The following is a 14,692-nucleotide window of genomic DNA, read 5'->3' on the forward strand; positions in this document are numbered from 1 at the left end:
GAGGAGGCGGTGGAGGAGACCGGGGCCCCCCGAGCGCCGGAGGAGCAAACTGCGCTTTCACTGCCGCTGTCGTTCCAGGAGTACGCCAAGGACCCGGCCAGCGGCGTCATCCTGGACCCGCCCATTTTCTACATGCAGCTTTAGAGAGTGGTGGACTGTTTCTCTCTAGGAGGGTAGGAGGTGGGTTTCTGAATCAGTCTACAGTTGTTGCTTTTGATTGGTAAAAAGTGACAGGGTGAGGTAGTGGTATGAGGAACTGTTCTGCTCCTGAAAGGTCACAGGTTTGATCCCTGAAACAGCCAGTGTCTGTCCATCAACAGCTGTGTGTCTTTGTGCAAGAAAACTGAAACCTTCTATCTGTTCAAGTCACTCTGGATAGCAGTGCATGTTTGTGTAAACACTGTTTTCAGCCAGTCTGCGCCTAATACACAATTTTGAAAGATGTGTAAAAGTGGGGTGGGGAGCGAGAGCCAACAGGAGGGTGTGTCTGTGATAATGGATCACACATCTTTAGTAACAATTTTCTGATCGCAAAGCTTTTGACGCTGCCAAAGTCGAAATGCCTGCTTTGACATCACTGATTGACGTGTGGTCAGAAGTGCAACAGTTAAACGTTTCAGCTCACAGAAAAGTGTAACAACGATCTTCTGCCCCTAGAAACAGATAAAGGACTTAATTCGAAAAATGTTTAAAGTACAGGATTAATGCTATTCACTATACAGAAGCCATATAACCATGTGTACAGCTCAAAACACGTGATTTAGTGCTTATTTGCTCTTCAAATGTACACTAGGATATATTCTACAAATATATATATGACTGTCATGTGCAGACCTCATAAGTCTAATTTTTGGTTTTCAATTTTTCACTTCAATTGAAGGATTACATGCTCCTTTAGTTGAGAAAAATAAGAAACCATTTCAAAACCCATTGGATAAACTCAACAATGCATGGCTGTCAAGATTAACATGAGGGTGTTTTTCATATTTCCTGAAAAGCTGACACAAGATTTTCACCCGGCACCAACGATATGTAAATTTAGAAGCGAATCCAGTATTTTTCCTTTCTTGATTTTTAATGAATTTCATAAAACCGGTGACGTGATGTGCTTTACAAAAGAAGCAGAGCGTGAGAGACAAAGAGAGAGAGAGAGAGAGAGACCAGAAACACACAAACGGTTATCACTGCTGAGCCATCGATCGTACTCCTGGGCAACATGATCGGATTGTACAAGAGTCAGTCACTGAAAACTCCTCAGACGATTGGCTGGGTCTCCCTGATCAGCCACTCCAGCGCCTCCTTCCTGCCCTGCCTCTCCAGCTCCGCTCCCACCACCTCCCTGCACTGCCTGTGGTAGTCGTTCACCCAGTCCCGCTGCGGCACAGAGAGGAGAGAGCGTCAAGCGAAATCGAACCATGAACAGAACTGTGATGATTTCTTTGAGTGCAGAATGTGACTGGAGTAGTTGGGAATATTGTCTAACATCAAAATGTACAGTTTATGGTTTTCATATAGGTCGTCTGAAGCTAAACTGTTTGTATTTCTCACTAGTTTTCATCTAACTCAACCATCGGATGCTGTGAGACTATGCTCACAATATTGCAGAATGTGAAGAAGTAGGCTACTTTTGGTATGTCATTTTACTTGGAGCACGGTGTTTTTAAAATTTCCAATAAAAGTAATGTTTTTGAGAGAACATTTTAAAATAAATGTGTGAATGTATGTGTTTATGCGTTCAATTAAATATAGTAGATATCGGATCAAGAGTAGAATCAGGAAGGACAGGGGAAAAGAAAATTAAAGAAAATACAAATAAAGGTTATTATTATTATTATTATTATTATAAATAAGGAGGCTATGGGGTAAAATCATAGTGGAAATCCGTCACCTCTTTCTGGGTGAGCAGCTCTGTGTTCATCATCTTGACTTGGATGGGGACGAGGGTGAGGGGCTCAAACGTCAGACTCCCCCTGTTTCTGAAGTTGTACTGGAGACACACAGGCAGGGGAACAAAAACAAAAACGTGAATGCTTTTCCTTGAAACACTCCTTTTTAGTTTCAGATATTGTCAGTGATAAGCATAATTTTAGCCAAGAAATATTCTGTGACAATGCGTTCGACACAGGTAAGAGGCACAGCCAAGCATCATCGGCATTACCAAATAATTACAGAACAGCTTGAAGAGTATTATGGCGTTTAAGAATCCTCATGTACTGTGTAAAAAGTTTTCTTCAAAAGTAGTATACATACATCAGTGTAAAGGAGCAGGAGAAAGATTGCTTTTTAAAAAAAAAAAAATCATTGTTTTTTGCATTTTTGAGAAATCATATTGCGTGGGTCAAACTATGAATTTCAATTTCTGCAGTTATGTTAACATCAAGAACAAGCATTAATGCTCACTCCTTACTCAACCCATATAACATATTTCCCAGTCAAAGGGCTTACTTTGGGTTTAGATGGCACAACAAGAACCACATTTTCGATTCTAATGCCAAAAGATCCATCTTCATAGTACCCGGGTTCTAGAAAAATAGACAAAAAACGAGGAGATGAAGATTTAGAACATAAAAATACAGGAAAAAAGATAGATTATTGTGCGTTTGTGCAAATATAGGTGTACAGGTGATACAGGTGTCAACAGGGTGAACTCATCAATTCCAATTCAACTGAGGAATTACAATTTGAAAAAACCTACAGGAAACAGAACTGGAATTGAATTGGAATTTCAGGAAGTTGAATTTAATTAGATTTTTTTTTTTAAGTTTATTTTTTGTTTTTTCTTACATATCTGAGATTACACGTAGTGATATACAATATATTATCAATACTTAATATCATACAACGTTAAAGGGATCTTTCAGGTGGTATTTGATGCATAACATGTAATCGTCATACATCCATTATGATTGAATGCATTTGATTTGTTTGATTCACTCCCCTCCCGGCCCCCTGCCGTACCGTCACTGACGATCATGCCGGCCTCCAGCGGCTCGTCGGCGAAGGTCTTGTAGCTGATGCCGCACGGCCCCTCGTGGACGTTGAGGAAGCAGCCCACGCCGTGTCCCGTACCGTGGAGGTAGTCCAGCCCCGCGTCCCACAGGGCCGCACGGGCGAACGAATCCAACAGGTGGCCTGGGGAGACGAGGAAGGAGAGAGTTGGGATCACAAATTTGTCATTATGTAATATACAGTAACTCAGAGTCTAATTTTAAAACTTGGAGGGACGAGATTTAGGGAAAATTACCCTTCTCAGCAAAGGAAATTCAAGAAATATATTTGATAGAATAAATTAAACAAGAGAAAAAAATTTGCAGTACTCAATCTCTTGGGTCATTTGAGCCTTACTTAACTATTTGAGAATAGTGAACATATTTCTAATGTAAAATCTATGATTCATGAGACCAGTTATGGCTTTGACACATCAGGGATTACATGACTGTGGTTTCAATACAAATAAATAAATAAACCTAATGCTAAAGTCACAGCAGCAGGCAATACCTTTGGTTCCATTGGGGAAAACAGCAGCACTGACAGCTATGTGTCCCTTCAGTACATAGGTAAAGCTTTCCTGGAGGAAAAAAAAGAGCATACAATACAAATGAGTGAAATTACACATTACACATAGATAGACCACACTCAAATGTATAATTTACCTTCTCAAAAGCAGAGGGTGTCCCAAAGTGCATGGTGCGGGTGACGTCTGTGGTTCCATCACTGCCAAAGACACCAAAACGTTGCTTAAAAATAGAATATCTGTATTGTCTCATCAATTATTAACTGGATTGAAGAGGATAGTGAAAATACGTGTGATGATAATGAGTGCAGATGCAGCACATTAAAAGGCTGTATGCATGTAATCCACAGAAAAACATTCTTTATTATTCTTGTGCTGGTTGGTATTCTTATTTATGGGTAGATACATTGGGATTGATGAGATGTCTGGATCAAAAATCACTGGATTACTGCATACGAGTGAGTAATATAAATGTGGCTGTTGTGTAACATAGATTGATGTTTGTTTACGTGTACTGCGCTCCAGAGTCTATCAGGTAAACTTCATTCACGGAGAGAGTTCTGTTGGTTTCAGGCAGAGGTCTATAAGAAATAGACAAAGGGGAAGAATACGGACATTAAAAACTCAAAACTTTATAAGCAGTTAGCCATAATTAGCAGATCTTGGTTAATAGTATTTGCAAATAACTCTTGGGAGTTTGTTTTAACCTACTCGGAGTGGCAGATGGGTGAGGTTTACCAGGTATGACAATAGTGCTATAAAGTAACTGAAAGTCAATTTAGTTCACTTTTATGTGATTGATAACATATCTGACATCATCCGGTGTGATCTGACATGATAAACTCCACCAATCTGGTGCTCCACGTAGGTTAAAACAAACACTAAGAATTATTTGCCAATACAATTTGACCAAGCTATGTTTGATGAATCAACTGACCTGTAATGTATGATTGCTCCGTTTGGACCAACACTGGAGATTGTGGGGAAACTGAGGCCGACAAAATCTTTCTGTTGACTGAAAAAGACACATAATCCTTAAGAAAAATAACTTTATCACGCAGGGTGTCTACAGATTTTGGCAAATTAAATTGGCACTTAATATATCTTAAAACGTATTCAGTTAGGATGCCAAATTTAAGACCATTTTTAATCCAAAAAATAAATGTGCGAAAGGGGAAAATAACAATATTATTGATGTCTGGTTGATTTCTTGCACCAAAAGCAGCACACTCAGGAAATACAACAGTAAGACCTCTGAAATAGCATTTTAAATAAATTATACTTCATTGTATTTTTAAGGCCTTAGAAATACCTCAAGTAAATATATTTTCAGACATTTTTAAAGGACCTACACACACCCTGTGAGTGTGTCACTTCCATGTGCAGCAGAGGGCGGTATAACTCCAAAATGCTCACTATCAAAAACACAGTCATGTATCTGTCAAACCCACACAATCCTCCCACTACTTCCGAAGTGTGGAATCTGACATGAAGTTAAAAACTGGATTAACTTATCAAGCTAAAGCGGAAAACCGATCTGGATTATATAACTGCTACAGCTGAAAAAGAAACATCCACCTGCGCAATTCCTCAGCCTTATCGGCGGCGGAGATCTCAGTCACCATGCCTTTTGGAATCTATAAAACAATAACCAAAGCAGTCAGCCATGAGGACAGTTAAAACAGCACACGCTACAGTTAAAGTGTATGCGGGGGTTGTTATGTAATCACATTTACAAGAACAAAGTGTTCCCAGACTTGGAAATCAAATCAAATCAAGAACTTTTCAATGACTTTTAAGGTTTCATCAAACATGACTTTTAAGGTCTTGTTTGATGAAATTCAAGGACTCAAAATTGGCATTTTTTTTGGCGCAAGACTTGAGATTGGTCAAAATAAGATATCATTTTGAGAAAGAAAATATTTTTTTACTCATGATCGTGTCAACTCAAGAAATCCTGGTGAAATCATTCATTTTGAACACTGCTGCTTTATCAACGCAAATCTCCATCATCGGGTTTTCCTCAGGATGTGAAGTGTTGATGCTAGGACAGAGAGAGGTCCAGAACGCTAAGGCCTATTACATTTTAGTGTTTTCAAGGCCATCCACTGATTTTCAATGACTTTTACGGCCTTGTTTCATTTTTCTCAAATCCACAAACTTTCAAGGCCTGTGGAAACCCTGTGAACACATACTGGACATATCTATTATTTTCACTTTTGAAACTGTATGGCCTGTGAGAGAGAGAGAGAGTTAAAAATACCTCCTTTTCCAACCAAGCAAAGAGTTCACAAAGGGCAACTGCATCCTTGATCTGTAGGTGAGAGAAACAGGAGACTTATATGACATTTTCTTTGAGGGACATCAGACAGTTTATAAAGATCTCATAGCCTCAATAGTTTTATAGGAGATGTATAATGCGGATTTTAAAGCGGTTCAAAGGTTCTTACATGGGCCATTTTCATGCCTTGAATCTCAGTGGCGTTCTTGACAGCCTTGGCAAGGCAGAGTGGAGTGTAGGGAATCGGAGACCTGTGGAGCTGGAAGAGACGAGGAGGAAATACTTACATTTTACATTGACATTTTGACAGTTTGGCATTTAGCTGAGGCCAACGTAGAATGAATGCAACAGTAGAATAACTTCCTTTTAGAATAAATTCCTAGATCAGCAACATTACAAGTGTCAAAGCCCAGATATTCCTGTGTCTCTTGACAAATGGTACATGAGCTATGGATTGAATGTTTTCATATAAGACAAATTTAAATATAGATATAAATATCTCGGAGCACGTGATTAATAAAAACCTATTCGCTGGTTCTACCAAATATGTTTGGTCTAAGGATGCGTTCACACCAGGCATGATGGGAAAGATTTATTCAAACTCTGCAGTGTTTCTGCCTTTAGTTCTGTTTGTTTGAGCAGATGAGAATAATGCCATTCGAACTTGGCACCCAATAACCGCACCGAGACACCAGAAAATGTGTGTCCCTGAACTCTTCCAAGCAAACTGCAGATCAGTTAGGAGTGAGAACGTACTCCAACCAACTACAGGAAACGACCTCAAAACGTGCTGTTTTTCGATATAAGGAGACGGATGTTGATACTGCTGCTTGGAAAGCCTAGCATAACAAAATGGACCAGGGGCAAACTGCAGTCTGGACTGATGCTCATATTCAGCTATTCATGTGTCCGTTATGAACACCAGAGAAGGTAAAAAGTCTGTCATGCTTAGTTTAAGTTTCAGGGAAGGGAATCAGATTTGTTTTGACTCCCTGCTACCAAAATCTAATCTTGCAGGCTGACAGGCTAACAAAACTCTGTCCAATAGACAAGCTACTTGTGAGTCTGTGGGACTTTTGTTTCTAAGCCCTGGTTCAGTGTCAACCTAAACAAAGCAAGTACAAAAATTCAATAAAGTAAACTTTTCCACTATGGTTCGAGCCAAAGAACTGTAAAAAAGAACTGCACTGAATAACTGAACTGAACTGGTATTTAACAATAACACCCATCATGCAAATGGCCCCAATTTGTGGCCGCGGTTACAGTCTCTCACCTTGGGGATGACCTGTGTGAGGGCGCAGCTGGCCTTGTCACAGATCCACACTTTGTCCTTGGGGCCGAGGGCGGCGCAGATGGCCTGGAGCTCGGTGTAGACCGACTCGTAGGGAAACGTCTGGATGCTCAGCTCAGGCTTGCTGGGGGAGTCGAGCTGCAGGTGGGCTCTCACCGCCGGGTCAGACAGACGCTTCACGTCCACAAACAGCCTGGAGAAGAGGAGGGAGGTCAGTGAAGGAGTCAAATGGGCAAAATCAGGTCAGCGATTTATCGTCTCTGTCGGATAAAAACTTTGTAACTCCAATTTTTGTGATTTTCATGATCAGTTGAAGGATTAGATGCTCCTCTATGGGTTGAGAAAATTCTACGACTGTTGGCTTCATGAAACCTTTTTGGTCGTCAAGCTAAAAACAAGGCTGATTTGCTCCGTTCCTGAAAAGCAGACATCTTGGAGATACGAGGTTTTCACCCAACAACAGCAATTAATATGCATAGTCTGCTCAGAACAGGACCAGAAATGAACGGGGGTTTGAGCTAAAATGGCCTTGAAAGTTCCTAAAATGCCTGTGAAATTATCAACGAGGACAATGCTCCCATTAATTAGGAGTAGCTTTTTTGCAGTTCACCCTGTTCACTTTTGTTTTTGTTTTTTTCGGTGAGTTGTCAAATATTTATGCTACAAGTACCCCTGTGGTTGAATCATAGGAGCTTAGGAACAAAACAAACAGAAAACAACCAAGTAACATCCTGAAGCAGTAGAAAATGTTGGCAAACCACTGCATCAACAAAACATAAAACAACCAAAATGGTAAAAACCTCAACAATGGAGGGGTGGAGGATGGAAAGGGGGAAAACACCATCCTCTTCTGTAAGGCCTGCTGCCAGTTTCAAATGGGAAAGAAGTATTGGATGTGTGGTATATTATGATTTAAAATAAAACAGATCTTAGTGGTACAAATTAAAAGTACAATGCAAATGTATTATTTCATAGGTCAATAAAATTGCCCCTGAAAAGGACCAAAATGTGCCTAAAATTTAGATCAATGGGGCAAAACATGCCTTCTACAAAAAAACAGGTAATTTCTTAAACTGGTTCATAAGATGTATTGTACCGTCTGTGACGCCATGCTGTCTTTGTACAACAGTATGTACTGTGTATGTATTGTTAAACTCTGTAAGTTGTCAAAATGCATCTACACCAGTGTCACCAAGACACCTGCCTGTACATTTATTGTATTTGGTAGTTAAAGAGATTCTGATTCTGATAAATGTCACCATTTAGTCCCTAGTCCTTGGAAAATCATCTCAGTCTACGGCAGGTAATGTGGCACTGATGAAGCCAAAACGTTGCAGTGGTGCCTTTTATTCTGTTACCTTATTGTGTTCATCCCCACAATAGCGTAAGTGAAGAACACTGGGTTGTACTCAATGTCTGAACCGCGGAGGTTGAAAAGCCCTGGAAAAAGCAAACAACGGAACATTAATATTAATAATACAATTCATAAGTTTAATTCCAAAATTAGGTGTGAAACCTATTCTAACTAAATGGCAACTAAACCTGCATAAGGATTGTTACTGAAATTATTTGCTATGAAAAGAACTTTATGTATAATCTGTATATTTTGAATTATAGAAAAATGAATGAACCTCAGCCTGGGGCACCCAAGCTAAAAAGATATGCACACATGGTACTCTAACATGCTTTGGATCAAAAGTATCCAACAAATGGCAGATATAAAATCTGCAACGTTGTGGATTATTACTTTAAATCCTATGTTCAGTGTACTGTTTAATGGACATATCAAAAGCAGCCAGGAGGGTAAACAATAAATTCAGTTGAGGGGTTACAGAGCGTAGCGGCAACTGTCGCTATCAAACTCCATTTGACGGTGGCATACAGTATAATGATAATATAATATATAATATATTTGTATATTTTGTACCTTTAAATCCAATCCAATTATGTCTCATCCGAAACCTCAGCACAAATTGGTTGGTGTTAAGTATCACTGTTATTATTAGACTCTCACTCTCCTCATCTGAGCAAATCCCCTTCAATTTAAACCCCACTGGAGCCCTCTTGTCAAAAGTGACCTGATGACAATCAAAATCAGCATTATTCTAATTAACAAACTCTCAGGCCAAACAATCAGCCACAAGAGCTCATTAGGCCGGGTTAACAAGGTGCTTAAACAGGCATCTAGAGGGACATCCGAGCAGCCTGGGGTCCTTGGATCGTGATCAGGTATGATCACAGACTTATGTAACTGTGGTGACACAGTGGGTGGGGCTGCGGCTTTCTGATGGACAGGCCAACACACAACTTCTTTTCATATAGCAATAATTAAAAATGCTACTCCAAGTAAAACCTCCTGTGATCAACTCTGTACATCAACTACAAGGCACATCATCACTTAAATTTTACGTGCAATTGATTTCTTGACCCTGCAATCATGCGCTTAGGGAAATGAAGTCTCTATGTCTGTTTGTTTCATAGTTACAATCTGATCAGTTGTTGCTTGGCGTAAGGCCCATCTGTTCACAATAAAAACATTCTTGGAAATCTGTTTCCCCATTTTTAGAGGTAACTTGATGACAGATAGAAAGTCAGACAAAATAAAATGGGTGAAAACATAACCTCCTTGGCGAAGGCAATTACACTAATCACTATTCCTGAAATATCAACCATACATGCAATCTCGTCCAGCGCCGTGGCAACAAACCAGGTGATTTTCCTCTCCGTCATCTTGCCTCGCAGCGCGATGATCTTGTCTTGCCAGGACATTCCTGTAGGAAGACAGCAGTCTGGGTTACTGAGTGATTAATTTCCTACAAAAAAACCTGCACATGTACAATTACCATGGACTGCAACCTACAGTATATTCTGTCAAACCCGGTAGACAAGAGAAAGTCTAACTCGACATGTGTTGATCACATGCGGCAAAGGAACATATAGCAACCACCAGTAGTAAATCAAGACAAAAGCAAAAGTATTAGAAATATAATCCAGATAAGAAGCAAATGTATAACATAAAAGTAATGTCGTATGTCATAAATATATCAGGATTACTACAGTACATCATTAAACAACACCCTAATAAATCACTATGAAATAACAGTGTATTTCTTGACTGTGTGTTAATCCACTGACCGGTGTAGTCTAATCCCAGGGTGATGAGCTGGGTGCTGGGTCTGGCAGGACGTTCGTCCCACACCGCATCGATCAGGTTGTCCTGCACCGCCACCAGAGAGTGGCCCGCGCTGGTCAGGGCCTTCGACATGTTCTTCCACTGGTCTGACACACAACATCAGAGATAATGTTCACATGCATGGATACGGGTAAGAAGACAATATTGTCACAATCTTAAAAAACAAGACTGACGTGAGAACATCCCTATGGGCATCAGTAAAATATCACATAATTATCAATGAGGGTGTCTACAGGTTTCAGAAAGCCACTTTTAAGAATTTTAAGACCTTTTTAATGCTACCTGGAATTTAAGACCAAATTAAACAAAATAAAGTTAAAATAGCTGAAATAGCTAATGACACACTGAAACTATAAACAAACACAAAGAGGAGAGAAGGAATTTAAGAAGTTAAGGAAATGAAGCCCAATATTGTTATGAATAAACTTTCTCTGCCCAATATTTGTATGAATAAACTTTCTCTGCGTGAATCTAAGAGTGGGCATGCAGCGCAAAAAGAATCTGACACTGCATGGTGAGAAAATAAGTGTATTTAAGGCATTTTAATGCTTTGTTAACCCTTCAATTCTGATAATTTACTGTAAGACTTTTCCAGACTTTTTAAGGATCAGCCTGGTCTGCAGTGTCAAATGTAAAGCAACACACACCTGTATAAATTCTGTTGATGTTAAACTGTATAGTGTTGTACTCTATGTGTGGCTGTGTAATGCTGAACATTGGCAGGTGTGTTTTTTGCGACCAACCAGCAGCTATGATCCACGGGTCCACTCCCACTTTGGAGTTTTCTGGCAGGACGCTGATCAGCCAGTCCTCCTGCGTGGGCGTCTCCTTCAGCCCTACATGTGAAAAACACACAGAGCAACACGTGTCATTCTGATTCACACCGCTGTGGTATATATCGTTTTAAAGGTTTTTTTTTTTCTGCCTTAAAGACCCAATTTGGATGTAAAGAAAAAACATGCCAAAACATGGAATTTGAGGCTTTTTTTTAATTCTCAAATTGGGTGAAAAGCTTCTGATGCAGAGTCTAGCTGTATTTCACGCATAAACTGTCAGGTCAGCTGAGTCAGTACCACATTTTAAAAAACTTTTAAAAACCCACTTGTATAGGCTGGCGTTTTTATAAGTTTGTTGCTTTGCAATTCCTATTGGTTTTATTTGTCTTTTAATTTTGTTTTGTTGTTTATATTGCTTTTATTGTTGAGTGTTTGTTTCCATTTATAAATTGTATTTTTACTTGCTGTTTTCATCCTGTGTACTATTATGCATTTTTATTATCAACTGTGAAACACTTTGTGACTGCTGTTTTGAAAAGTGCTATATAAATAAAGTAACTAACTAACTAAACATCAGGGCTTTGATAACATTGTGATGCTACAGGTACTGTGTTAATATTCATGTTGTGTGTAACTAACTCTAAGAATATCAGACTGTGTGTTGTCAGTTACTATTGAATCTGAGGCTAATCTTTTTGTCCTGCAAGTCCTATCATTTAAAAATGTATCCCATAAATGCCCATGATACCCTAAAAAAAAAATCAGTGTTTAACAAAATGTGCTTTCAGTCACATCAGTAAGTGGTGGAAGATGTACTTCCATATGCAAATCACAGACTAAAAGGAAGCTGGGCCTCACCCATCTTCATGAGGGTCCAGTTGTTGTCCATCTGCTGGCTGGCCTGGAGGAAATAGCGGCCGTCTGTCCACATGGCAGCATGCTGCTCTGTTACAATGGCCGTACCTACAGGACACACACAGACACACACACACACACACACAGGATCACTAATGCGTTCCAGCTTGAATAAAGGATTAAAGTACTTGTTTTTCTTTTTCTTCCCTCTAAAATATGCATGTTAATTGATATTGTGGTGGTGATACACTACACACTATGCAGTTTTGCTGTAACATGCAGACTGTCAACGCTCCCAGCAACAAGCTATACAGGAAGACACAGGGTCAAAAGATATTCAGTCATTTCCTGGTAAGAAGAAATTATTTTCCTATGTTCCTTCCCGATAATGTTCCTATGTAATTACATCGGCAAGATGTAGAGATTAAGAGTAGACTCTTTGGCCACTATTACCCGTCACAGTTTGCCAAATGTATCAGTGACACACTTACAGGCAGACTAGGAGTCATTTCTGCCCTAAATTTCATGATGTTTGTGTCAGAAAGGCAGAATCCAATAACAGAAAGAACCTCCTGCCAACTGGTTTACCATTACGTTGTTCTTGGTTTTTCCACAAAGGAAAATAGACCTTGGTTTCTATACAACTGAGAATTTAATTTGGGGTGACTTTTGACACACACACACACACACACACATTCAACGCACCTGCAGAGCCATTAAATCCACAGATGAATTCACGTCTGCAGTCACATGGTGCAATGTATTCACTCTGAGAGAGAGAGAGAGAGAGAGAGAGAGAGAGAGAGAGATCAACTTCATTAACAATCAGTGTAAAGTGGCCATCAACCAGTCAGACATTTTAATTGCCACCTTTGCCGCTCTTCTCACATCACGACTTGTACATGGAGAGGGAGAAAGGAAGGAACGACCTGGGGCTACAATTTATTCTGAAGGTCAGATGAACACATTGACAGTGAGTTTTATGATAACAGGTGAGTCAAGACACACACAGGAAGAAGATGTGGTAGTAGCAGTTGTAGTAGTAGTGTGTGTGTGTGTGTGGTGTCACTCACCTGGTGAGCGTCTCCGGAGGGGACGATGTAGGCCTGTATTGGCTCAGACAAGTATTTACAATTCCTCATGGCCAGGCGGAGCTGTCTGAGCAGCTCCACGGTGATCTTTGGAGACATGGCTGTGTCTGAATGGAGACAGAACGGGACACCGTAAACAAATATGTAACATATGAGTAAATTCAATTCCTACAGCCCTTTTCAGTAGGAGAATCACAGGTCTGCACTCATATGCATTTGCCACGCAGGGCAAAACGTTTGTCGACAAATGCGTGAATTAAATATGAGTTAAAATAATACATATGAGTTTGGACCTGTTATTCTTCTATTGACATAATTGGTCTATGCACTACGGACTATATTGGAATTATGCGCATGATATTATATTAATCTAAAGACATTTTCACAACAGAGTTACAATATCCTTGCATGCAATAAAACAACAGCAGCTCCAAAGTGAGCTTGTCCAAAATCTAAACAAGCTGAAACCTGTGCGGATTGGACAAGTGCAGACAAAGTTGCACCTTTGCAATACTGACCTGCAGGGAATCTACTCAATCTCCAAAAACACCAATTTCAACCAAAGACAGCCCAGCCGTCTGTGCAAAATGCACCGAGGCATTTCATCACTGTTATTCTAAAACCCAAAGTAATTATCATGAGATTACCTGACTCTAGGGAGCCCATGCTGACTTCAAGTGACTGTGGCTGGACAGTGACTGACTGTAGCCTAGCTGTGGTGTAACGTGGAGCTCAAAGTCACAGCCTACACCTGGATCTTTAACCTGCTATAACATGCTGATGAAGCAAAGTCTGACACAAGAGCCATGGTTAAATATTAAAAGGAAACAGTAATGACTGGAACGGGCGAGTCGGTGACCTATTTCCACGACAATAGCTTTCCTAAAACAAAGCGAAAGCCTGTCCTAAACCTGAACGTGACAAGCTTGTTTATCCGCTAGTTTGAGTACCATCGGGTGTAAATAACGGCTCCCACGAAGCAACCAATAGTGTTGCTGAATTCCACATCGATGAGCTCACCCATTGGCTAACGCTCCGCATGCAATTGTTGTTTACAAGTTGGCATCAGCCTGGGTCACTCGCATTCAATATTTACTATATGAAAAGAAAATCGACACCATTGTTATTCTGTAGAAAGGAAACACAACTACACACGTCTGTGGAAGGGTACGGCTGGCCGGGCGACATCTTTTAATTCAAATATCATCGTTTTCAACGGGCCACAACACAATAACACTCTCGGTAATTCATTCATTGTGTCGCAGTTGATTTTAGTAGTGGGTGTGGCAGCACGCCGTTAAGATATTTGTAAAGTTTCTAAATTATTTTCCCAATTTTATGGCTCTCGGTACACGCCTAGACCACCGCCTTGATACAATGGAGAATACGTTACACAAACAGGCGTGGGATGACCAACGTCTCCCTCATTTGAAAACAGTTAACATCCCTCGACTCGCTCGCAGCGCCGCGCGACATTACCGTTTTTTTGTTTGGGTTTTTTTTTTTTTTTAGCTCACCGAAAAGTTTCCTTACATGCAATGGTCGTAATATTGCATACACACCCGGTCGTTATGCCTCGGAAATGTGATTCTTGCGTTAAAAAGACTGTTTTTGCCAGCTGGACCTTGTGTTAATTTACAAAACAGGAGGCTGCCATTTCGTCGTTGACGTTTCTGGTCACGTGACTGCAG

At 40.2% G+C, this 14,692-nt stretch overlaps 1 protein-coding gene across 4 annotated transcripts; it reads right to left on the minus strand.

Annotated features, from left to right (window-relative positions):
* Positions 1-1,066: 1,066 nt before the first annotated feature.
* On the minus strand, positions 1,067-14,666 carry xpnpep1 (X-prolyl aminopeptidase (aminopeptidase P) 1, soluble). 4 transcript variants are annotated; one of them, XM_071527258.1, is made up of 20 exons: positions 14,564-14,666; positions 12,984-13,108; positions 12,616-12,679; positions 11,914-12,018; positions 11,023-11,115; positions 10,222-10,365; positions 9,762-9,857; positions 8,445-8,526; positions 7,069-7,279; positions 5,965-6,054; positions 5,778-5,828; positions 5,093-5,151; positions 4,452-4,529; positions 4,024-4,095; positions 3,654-3,714; positions 3,499-3,568; positions 2,959-3,132; positions 2,446-2,522; positions 1,889-1,987; positions 1,067-1,374 (listed from the first exon to the last, which is right to left on the minus strand). In XM_071527258.1, the coding sequence occupies exons 2-20, from the start codon at positions 13,098-13,100 to the stop codon at positions 1,255-1,257; spliced, it is 1,863 nt and encodes a 620-aa protein (XP_071383359.1). In that variant the 5' UTR covers positions 13,101-13,108; positions 14,564-14,666; the 3' UTR covers positions 1,067-1,254. The 4 variants fall into 4 exon arrangements, with proteins under 4 accessions (XP_071383359.1, XP_071383361.1, XP_071383360.1 ...); XM_071527260.1 differs by having other exon boundaries at positions 14,535-14,665; XM_071527259.1 differs by having other exon boundaries at positions 14,519-14,659.
* Between the last annotated feature and the right edge of the window lie 26 nt (positions 14,667-14,692).

This window comes from Centroberyx affinis, unplaced genomic scaffold, assembly GCF_046629955.1.
Source record: "Centroberyx affinis isolate AG114_WGS23_722 - 3 ecotype Tasmania unplaced genomic scaffold, CSIRO-AGI_Caff_v1 ptg001511l_1, whole genome shotgun sequence".
In the NCBI taxonomy this organism is placed as follows: Eukaryota; Metazoa; Chordata; class Actinopteri; order Beryciformes; family Berycidae; genus Centroberyx; species Centroberyx affinis.

What these genes read in the sequence shown, in the direction of transcription:
- xpnpep1 (XM_071527256.1), bottom strand. An exon ending in TCACACAGGTCATCCCCAAG is followed by an intron (nt 6,055 to 7,068) that starts GTGAGAGACTGT and finishes CGTCTCTTCCAG; the next exon opens with CTCCACAGGTCTCCGATTCC. An exon ending in GACTCTGGAGCGCAGTACAC is followed by an intron (nt 3,715 to 4,023) that starts GTAAACAAACAT and finishes TGTCTTTGGCAG; the next exon opens with TGATGGAACCACAGACGTCA.